The 9,990-nt window shown below is 35.8% G+C and overlaps 1 protein-coding gene across 1 annotated transcript in view; it reads right to left on the bottom strand.

The window, feature by feature from the left end:
- TENM1 (teneurin transmembrane protein 1) overlaps window positions 1–9,990 on the bottom strand; it is a 409,966-nt gene that overhangs the window by 308,500 nt on the left and 91,476 nt on the right. Inside the window, exon 3 of the mRNA XM_006776037.2 lies at window positions 4,694–4,846. Coding sequence (XP_006776100.1) covers window positions 4,694–4,846 — 153 coding nt within the window. The remainder of the gene's footprint in view (window positions 1–4,693; window positions 4,847–9,990) is intronic.

The following is a 9,990-nucleotide window of genomic DNA, read 5'->3' on the forward strand; positions in this document are numbered from 1 at the left end:
CAACTACCTAATAAGCTTGCTCCTCATTCAGATACAATGCCATCTATACCTTACCTAAGCCCTATGCTCCTGGAAAAGAGTGTTGATTAAGAAATTCCCTTAACCTTTCCCCACCCCTGAAATTCTTCCAGCCTTTTCTGTTTTATGAAATGGTTACACAAAACAAACAAAAATAACCAAATTAAAAAACACTTTCCCATATGACTTATTAAAAAAAGCTCTCTGCCCATTCTCTCAGGATTTTCATAAGAATTGCACATGACTCCCTTATTTACTGGGGGTCAAGACCAAACACAAACCAATCCCCTTTGCTGGAACCTGCTGAAATATCAGATACAGATGGAGAGGGAGGAACCTAGAAGTCCCATTTGATCAAAGTCCTTTCTGTGTCCCATTGTTTCAAGATAGTCCATTATACATTTGTTTACTAAATATTACCTCTTTTTATCTCCTTGTGAATTGCCTTACTGACCCCTTCTTAGTTCTGAATGACATATATTCCTCATTTTGCCTGTCTTTAGAATTTTCATGCTTATATAAATTCTCCATGTCTATGTATTAAAATTTGATTTTCTCCTGTTAATCTGTTATTTCATTTGAACAGAAGAACTAAGAAGGAACGTTTCCCAGTCCATAACACAATTTATATTTAGTTTGTATTATATTATTATAAGAACAGGTGAAAAAAAAACAGAAGAGGTGAAACCACAAGTCCTGGGTTCTAGTTCCAGATCTCTCTGTGCTCTGTGTGTTTTTGACTTGTCTAGACCTCAGTTTCTTCATCTTTAAATAAGAATGTTGGACCCGCTAATCTTTAAGATTTTAACATTGTATGTTTGTTGAAAGATTACATTGCAATTATTTTTAGTTCAATTTATGGACACTACATGACTCAAGCTTAGGACATGTCTTTTATTATTCATATCATTCTCTTGGTTTAAAGTAGTTGTTACATAATGCTTAGCAGTTAAAAGAGTTAGTTTTAATACATTTGTAAAATTTTAAGGTAGTACAGGCTGTTTTAGTACAATGCTTTTAATTCTATAAATGTTTATCAAATAATAAACAACTGATTTTTCTGGTAAATCCAACATGTGGTTGTGATTTATATCTTCTTTTGGAAATTAAATTCAAATTATTCAAATAAATTAAACATTTTAGGATACTCAATGTCTATAATAAAATATTATTTTTTAATCTCATTTGGAAAAACTAAGTGTTGAGAAAATTCTTTATTTTCCTAATGAGAAGCAGATCCATATAATTACAGTTAATAGAAAACCAATTACAGTAGAATTTGATTATTTTTAAGTACCATTCTACTTTTCCATTCTTCTACTCTGATGATGAAGGTGATGAAAAATTTAAAAATAATAGATATTAAATTAGTAAGTAGAGATAATTTAAAGAAACATCTAAATCCCAGAAAGGCTGTCATTCATGGAAAAGTTAATGCCAGTTTGAAAGTGGGGACTGCCTAATAGGATGTCAATAAACTCAAAGTCATTTTCCAGTCTTTTGGCCTAATAATTACTGCTAAGTAAAACAATGTGCCTGGCACTGTGCTATATGCTTTACTTCCATTGTGTCACTTATTCCTCACAACCCCCATATGAGACAGGTCTTATTATTATTATTCTTATGTTACAGATGAGAACACTGGTTCAGGGAGGTTGCGTGAATTAACTGCCTGAATTGGAGAGCCACTAAATGGCAGTGTCAATATTCAATGTCAGAATCTGTCTGACTCCAGAGTCCAGACTCTTAACTACAATGCTACAATGCCCAATTCTCTAGGAGAATAAAGAAAACAATGTAAAAAGAATGATCTGGATTTTAGTTTTATATTTTAATTCATACAGCAGCACTGAGACAAGCTTCTAGAACTGTACTTATGGGGTGTGTGATGCTAGAAAGTCATAAAAGGAGACATCTGACCATTTGAAAATAGCCTTACATTACATCTTTTACAAGGTTTGGTTTAGTATACACATGGCACATGAAAGAAGAGCACTGTTTTTACTTGGTAAGTAATATGTAGTGAAGAACTAATATAGCAGAAGTATAATGTCTAGTTATCATTAAGTTTTTGCTCAGACTCCTATGAAAAGTCAATTTAACAGAACACTTTGGTGTATATGGCATTAACTCTTAATGATTTGCCTTAATAAAGTATTAAATTGAAATCAGTTTGACCAGCCCATGTGTTGATGTAATTGAGCAGAAACTTAAAAATATTTTTCATTTATGAAACTTGTCACACACCATTAAAAATATAGGTGTATAGAATTTCTTGAAAATATATCATGAATAGACTTTAGGGCTTTGCTTTCATTGTGTAAAGTGTCTGTGGTTTTCATATAGGTTTTGTATGTGGATTTCAATGTAGTATAGAAGTTAAGAGGCAAGGCTCTGGAAATAATACCACCAGTTTCTAGTTCTCTGACCTTGGGCAAGTTACTTAACTTCTCAGTGCCTATTTCTCATTTGGAAAATGGGAACCATAAAGTTACCGTCATGATATAATACACGCTAAGTGTCTGGAACAATTCTTGCCACGTGATAATTGCTTCATAAATTTAAGTCTTCATCATCAAACTACTTTGTGGATAAGAATGATAGAGATCTGAGTTAAAATATAGAAATGAATATGCTCTAATGACAACTGTTGGGGGAGGAAGAAATTTTATTCTACCCTTCTAGGTTCTTTTGGCTGGTCTAATAATTAAGTCTACATGAGACTGATTAACAAGAGAAGATAATGAGATTTAATTAATTAGGTATGTATGGGAACCCCACCTACATGAAAGGTTCAGAGACAGAAGGGAAAACAAGGTGTATGATATTCTGAACTAAAGGAGAGAGAGGTAAGATGCCCTGAAGCTTCAGAGGGGCAGAGGGTAATTTGCAGGATGACAAAAAGAGCAGATGTTCAGTAATTAGACGTTTGCCCTGCCCCATACATAGGTCATAAAAAGTTATTTCTGGTGATAATTCGTATTATGGGCTAGGGCCCAAATTTAAATTCTCTAAGGGAGAAGAAATTTAAAACCTCTAAGGGGGAGGTAAAAGTTTCTCTTGAGGCTGCAGGGTCTCAATTGCCTTCAGCTCAAAATGATCCACATGCCCAAGTGGCACATCTTGGGGAGGCCTGTCTGAAGCCTTTCAAAGCTATGTGACGATCTTCTGCTGTCTTGAATGTTTAATTATCCTCAAGCAGATAATTCATGATTTTCAGTATAAATGGCAAGAAATGCTACCAAGTGGTGGCTCTTATACTTGCAGATAAGAAGAAATCGAACAGTAGGAGAGAAGGGAGAAAAAGTCCAAGGCCAAGTGTATTGAGATCCTTCCCTCTGGCATCTGTGGCCCTTATACTACCCATCAGCCCCTCTCAGCAGCAACAGTAAAATTGTTAGGAAAAGTCAGCCCAGGTTAGAAACAATATTTCTAAATAAAGCAAACTGCTTCATGAATTGAAAACTAAAACAAACCATAACATTTTCCTAAACCTGAGCATTAATTTTAACTGAGGCATAGACCAAAGCAAAGTTACTTTTTCAAAAGCAAACAAAAATAAAACAGAACAAAACCCATGAATTAGCCCCCTCCCCAAAGAAACGAAAAAACACCAGTAATGAGTAGCAATCCAAACAACTACAAAACAAAATATTTTATTTGGAACTAGTGAACCAAAATAAAACTTTCTTACCTCTATAAAATTGCAAGCTTTTTGAGGATAAGTTTGAATCATTCATTCACTCATATGAGGGTATCTTCCAAAATGTATACACACTTGGAATAATTATAAAGGCAGTATTTATTAAAATACATTTCATTTTCAAAATGTAAGATCTGTCAGTTTTTAAAGTGTGCATACATTTTTGGGGGACACCCTGTATATGATATCATAAAAATATTTAGGATAGTGCTGGCTTTACTTTTTGTTTTCAATATTTACTTTTTGGATTGAACATGGCTAGAGTCCCTCTGTACTGAATCCTATTTCAAGAGAAATTATAATAAAAACTTCCAGCTATTTTCAATGCTTATATATTAATACTAGGTTCATTCAATGTGAATAAGATGTTGGGAGTGCTGGTACTGTGGCATTTATTGTAAATAAGTCAGGCAGTTCAAGCTTATGTTGTTTAAATTTAACAATTCAGTACTCAAAGTGCTTTTTTCTTTTCTCCAACCAGGAAGAATTCATGTTCCCTAACTAGAAAAAATTCATGTCCCTGCACTTTGACATAAACATTCACCCTTATGTTAAGCATAAAAGGCTTTTTCTTATTATAAACAGAAGAAATTTCCATATACCCTTTGTAAAATGTTATATATAAATGCTGGACTTGGGCACAGAGAACTTAATCAAAATCCCATGTTGCTTCAGGGTAGTTATATGTGAAATGCAATTTCCATTGTATTGAAATCTCCATCTAGTAAATATTTATCTATTTTTAAAATTGCCAACATATTTGAAAAGTTTAATTGGTTTACACTCAAGGCACTAGAGAAAGGGAAATTTGCTTTCAGAAGGCATTTACATGTATTTATTCTGTCCATGTAGAATACCTCTTTCAAGTGTTTGAGAATTTTAATGTGAAGATAACCCATCCCAGATTTGGTTCTAATGACCAAATTAGAAGAAAAGTAATCAATAATCAACCCATCACTTTGGTCACTGTACCTTTTTTCTCTGATTTATCGGAAACTTTTCCTCCAATTGGAGAGTAAGTAGTATCCATGGATTCGGTCCCTCTGTTCCCTTTGCTAACTCCATTTTCATAGAGCTGTCCTTCAACTGGTTGCAACTGCCAAGTCAGGCCGAACAAATGTACTGCTGCAAGAAAACAAGCCATACATGAACTTATTCCAGACTTGCTGAGAAGGTCTCTAAACCAGCTGTTCTTTTGAACCTAAAAATGTCATGATCAGTTTTCTTATAGTTATCCCGACCAACTTGGATTACATACCTACATCATACCTGTAGCCACTTTTCTAAGTAGCTATTGTTAAATTTTAAGGATTAGAAGTTGGATAGTATTTTTCTTATTATTATATTTGCTGATCCTCACACAAGGATATTTTTCCACTGATTTTTTTTTACACAGAGTGGACGGGAAGGAGAGAGAGAAGTAAAGAAGGAGGAGGGATAGAGAGAGGGAAGAAGAGAGAGAGAGAGAGAGAGAGAGAGAGAGAGAGAGAGAGAGAGAGAGAGAAACACATCGATTAGTTGCCGCCCTAACCGGGGCCAGGGATCTAACCTGTAATCCAGGTGTGTACCCTTGACTGGGAATAGAACTCATGACCCTTTGATGTGGGGGCTGACACTCTAACCACTGAGCACACAGCCAGGGCTTGATGGTAGTATTTTTTAAAATCGCCTTTTGGGAAGGCAATATAGCACCATTCAAAAAATATATCTTAGCCCAGCTAGTATGGCTCAGTGGTTGAGCGTTGACCTATGAACCAGGAAGTCACAGTTTGATTCCTAGTCAGGGCACATGTCCAGGTTGCTGGCTTGATCCCCAGGGGGGAGCATGCAGGAGGCAGCTGATCCATGATTCTCTCTCTCATCATTGATGTTTCTGTCTGTCTCCCTCTCACTTCCTCTCTGAAATCAATAAAAATATATTTAAAAAATATCTTAAAAACTTGGCTTACCTTTCTATCCAAGAATTTCTATGAATTAACTATGAATGTGTATCAAACTACAAAGCTATTTATTATAATATTTAAAAACCAGTACCATGTTAGGATCAATCTAAATGTTCATAAAAAAGACATTAATTAAATAACTGGTGATTATAAATAATGTAAGATTATATGGCTAGTAAATCATGTTGCAGAAGACTATGTAATGCCATGGTAAATGTTTATAATGCATCAAATGAAAACCATCAGGCTACTAAATAGTATGAATAGTGCAATCTATAGTGTGTGTGTGTGTGTGTGTGTGTGTGTGTGTGTTCATGTCTGGAAAAAAGGGCTGGGAGGATATATCCCAACATGATAACAGCATGAAGGGCTGGCTGATGGAGGGTTTTTATTATCTCCTTTATGATTTCTGTGTTATCTGTTTTTTTCTCCAATGAATATGTGTGATGTTTGTCATAGGGGGAAAAAGAAATTTTTGTTTTTAAAAGAAATGGATTAAAAGAATAATCGATTAAAATTGGCTGGGCCAATCACAAATGATATAATAATAGAACTTGAAGGATGTGTAGGGTTTTGACAGGAGACAACAATGGGAGGGGCAAGGGGGCAGGTTGTACAAAAAATGACTTTGAAAAGCACGAGATGTCTCTGAGGTAAAGGAAGTTGCTGGGGTTGAGTCTGAATTTAGCTATGTGTAGATGGTAGTGAAGTTAAGGCTGGAAGGATAGATTAGGGCTGTATTGTGGAGGACACTGAATGCCACACTAAAGATATTTGGATTCTATTTACTAGGAAACAGGCAGGCATTGCTATTTTCTGAACAGATGAGTGATACAATCAGTTTACTTTAGGAAGATTAATTTGATAACAATGGGGAGCACTGATGGTTTCTAGGCAAATAAATTATGTCATCAGAGCACCTTTTGTAGAAAGATAAATCCTGTAGTAGTGGGGAGAATGAATGTGAGGTCTAAAGATTTGACAACAACACAAATTGGGAAGGCATTACAATAATCAAGGTGATAAATGAGTGTCTCAAATAGAGCAATGGCAGTGCAAATGCAAAGAAGGTGATTCCTTAAGGAGAAATTACATGAATGTTATCTCAACATTTGGCAACAAGCTCTGCATCTGTGTTTATGTGTGTGTGTGTGTTCCTGCATGCTTATGTTTATGTGTAGGTGTGGGGGTAGGGCATAGAAAAAAGTGAGGGAAAGAAAGAAATCTAAAATGTTTAAGGTTTGGGGCCTGCATAACTGAAAGCATGGTAGAACCATTAATATAGTTAGGGAATTCCACACATAGCTGAGCACTAGCTAAAAATAGTAGTGGACATGTGCTTATTGACTGACAATTCGTTGATTTGGAGCAGGATGGGTGATGGGAGGAATACAATGAATTCATCTTTGGAGATTCTGAGTTCCAGGGATCGATGGGTTATCCAGATAGTCATGGTCAACACAGTTTTGGAGGCCTGAAGTTCTGGAGAAATATTAAGGCTAGAGCAAGACTGCAGAGTCATATATGCACAGAGGCAACAATTAAAGTTAATAGGGTGAATGAGGGAAGAGAATGTTAGGAGAAAATGGTGCCTAGGACAGAAGTTGGGGGAATCTTTTTGTTTGTTTTCTCATTGCAATTTTCAACATGAACCAAATATTACCTAAAGGAAAAAAGTGCATGTGTTCATAAGACATCTTATATATTTCTTTATGTGCTTAGGCAGAATGAAAGGTACTACTTTGTATAACTAGCACTCATATATAGTATGTGAATTAGCAATTGAGAACAGGAAAGCCAGCCAGATAGACTATTTAAAAATCATTCATCCAAGGAGGGGAAAATGGCAGCTGAATAGGCAGACCTGTCATGCACCTCATCCCAAGGCCAGACTGGGAATATAACTACATTGGAGAACATTCACCTGGAATTACCAACTGAGGTTCAGCTGAGGAGGAGACATATCAAGGAAGGACAGAAAACACCCAGAGACTGCACCTCCACAACAACTCACTTGACATGGCCAGGGGTGAGCCACATAGTCAGCCAGCCTGTGAGGAGATTCCATCCACGAATGGGAGAATAACATTCAAGACCCAACTACCACAGGAGAACCCATATAACTCAAGCAAGAGACTTTCCTAGAGCCCCGAGCTTAGGAGATCTAAGAAAATGCACCACTGGGTCCCACAAAACACTGACTACATAAGACCACCCCACAAAGTCTGGGAGGCATAGCAGTTTGATCTAATACATAGAAACAAATACAAAATGACAGAAATAAATGGAGAGACAAGAGACCCCCAAATGAAAGAAAAGGAGGAATCACCAGAAAAGGACTAAATGAAATGGAAGCAAGCAACCTGTCAGATAAAGAATTCAGAGTAATAGTAATAAGGGTGCTCAAAAATTAAGTGAGAACTATAAGCAACTTAATGAGAATTATAAGAAAATTAATGAGAATATTAAGGAACTTAATGAGGGCTACACCAATATGAAAAGAGAGGTTGAAAGAATAAATAAGAATCAAGTGGTAATGAGGAATGACATAGCTGAAGCAAAGAACACCTTGGAAGGATTCAAGAGTAGTCTAGAAGAAGATAGGGACCAAATCAGTTAATTAAAAGAAAGTAGAAAAAAACACACACACACCCATTTGGAGAGGCAAATGGAAAAAAATTAAAAGCACGAGGAGAGTTTAAGGGAACTTTGGAACAACATGAAATGTAACAACATTTGCATTGTAGGGGTACCAGAAGGAGAAAAATCCAAGCACAGAATAGAGAACCTAGTTGGAGAAATAATGACAGAAAATTTACGGTGAGGGAAAAAGTCACTTAAGTTCAGGAAATAGAGTTTCAGCCAAGGCGAACCACAAAATACCCACACCTAGGCACATAATGATTAAAATGGGAAACATTAAAGACAAAAAGAAAAGAATCTTAAAGGCTGCAAAAGAGAGACAGAAACTTACCTACAAGGGAGCCCCCATTAGACTATCAGCTGATTTCTCCATAGAAACACTTCAGGCCAGAAGGAAGTAGCATGAAGTATACAAAGTGATGAAAACCAAGTCACTGCACATAAGACCACTCTATCCAGCAAGGCTATCATTCAAAATGAAAGATGAAATAAAGAGCTTCTCAGACAAAAACAGGCTAAAATAATTTATTACCACCAAACCAGCACTCCAAGAAGTGCTAAAGGGACTGGAGTAAAAAGAAGACATAGAGAGAAAGAGAAGAAAACAGGCATAAAAAGTAAGAATGGCAGCAAATAAGTACCTATCAATAATAACCTCAAGTGTAAATGGCTTAAATGCTCCAATCAAAAGGCAAAGAGTAGCTGAATGGATAAGAAAACATGATCCATATATATGCTGTCTATAATAAACTCACCTCAGAACAAATGACTCACACAAAATGAAAGTGAAGGGATGAAACAAATTTTTTCAGGCAAATGGAAATGAAAAAAAAAAAAAGCTGGGGTAGCAATACTCATATCTGACAAAATAGACTTCAAAGTGAAAGCCATAATAAAAGACAATGAAGGCCACTTCATAATACTAAAGGTATTGATACAACAAGAGGATATAACTCTGGTAAACTTATAGGCGCCCAAAACAGGAGCATCCAAATACATAAAAAATCTGGAGGATTTTAAAGGAGGGATAGACAGCAATACAATCATAGCGACAGACTTCAACATCCCACTGACATCACTGGATAGATCTTCTAGACCAGTGGTTCTCAACCTTCCTAATGCCGTGAATGATCCTTTAAAACAGTTCCTCATGTTGTGGTGACCCCCAACCATAAAATTATTTTTGTTGCTACTTCCTAACTGTAATTTTGCTACTGTTATGAATCATAATGTAAATATCTGATATGCAGGATGTATTTTCATTGTTACAAATTGAACATAATTAAAGCATAGTGATTAATCACAAAAACAATATGTAATTATATATGTGTTTTCTGATGGTCTTAGGCGACCCCTGTGAAAGGGTCGTTCGACCCCTAAAGGGGTCGCGACCCACAGGTTGAGAACCTCTGTTCTAGAAAAAAAAAACTACAAGGAAATAGCAATCCTAAATGACTAGATTAGATGGAATTAATTGACATTTACAAAACATTTTACCCCAAAGCTAGAGTATACATTCTTCTCAAGTGCACATGGGACATTTTCAAAGATAGACCACATGTTAGGACACAAACTAAATCTCTACAAGTTCAAGAAGATTGAAATCATATGAAGCATTTTCTCAGATCACAATGGCATGAAATTAGAAATCAACTGCAATAAAAACACCTCAAAACATTCAAA

The sequence above is a fragment of the Myotis davidii genome, unplaced genomic scaffold (assembly GCF_000327345.1).
Source record: "Myotis davidii unplaced genomic scaffold, ASM32734v1 scaffold569, whole genome shotgun sequence".
NCBI classification, from domain to species: Eukaryota; Metazoa; Chordata; class Mammalia; order Chiroptera; family Vespertilionidae; genus Myotis; species Myotis davidii.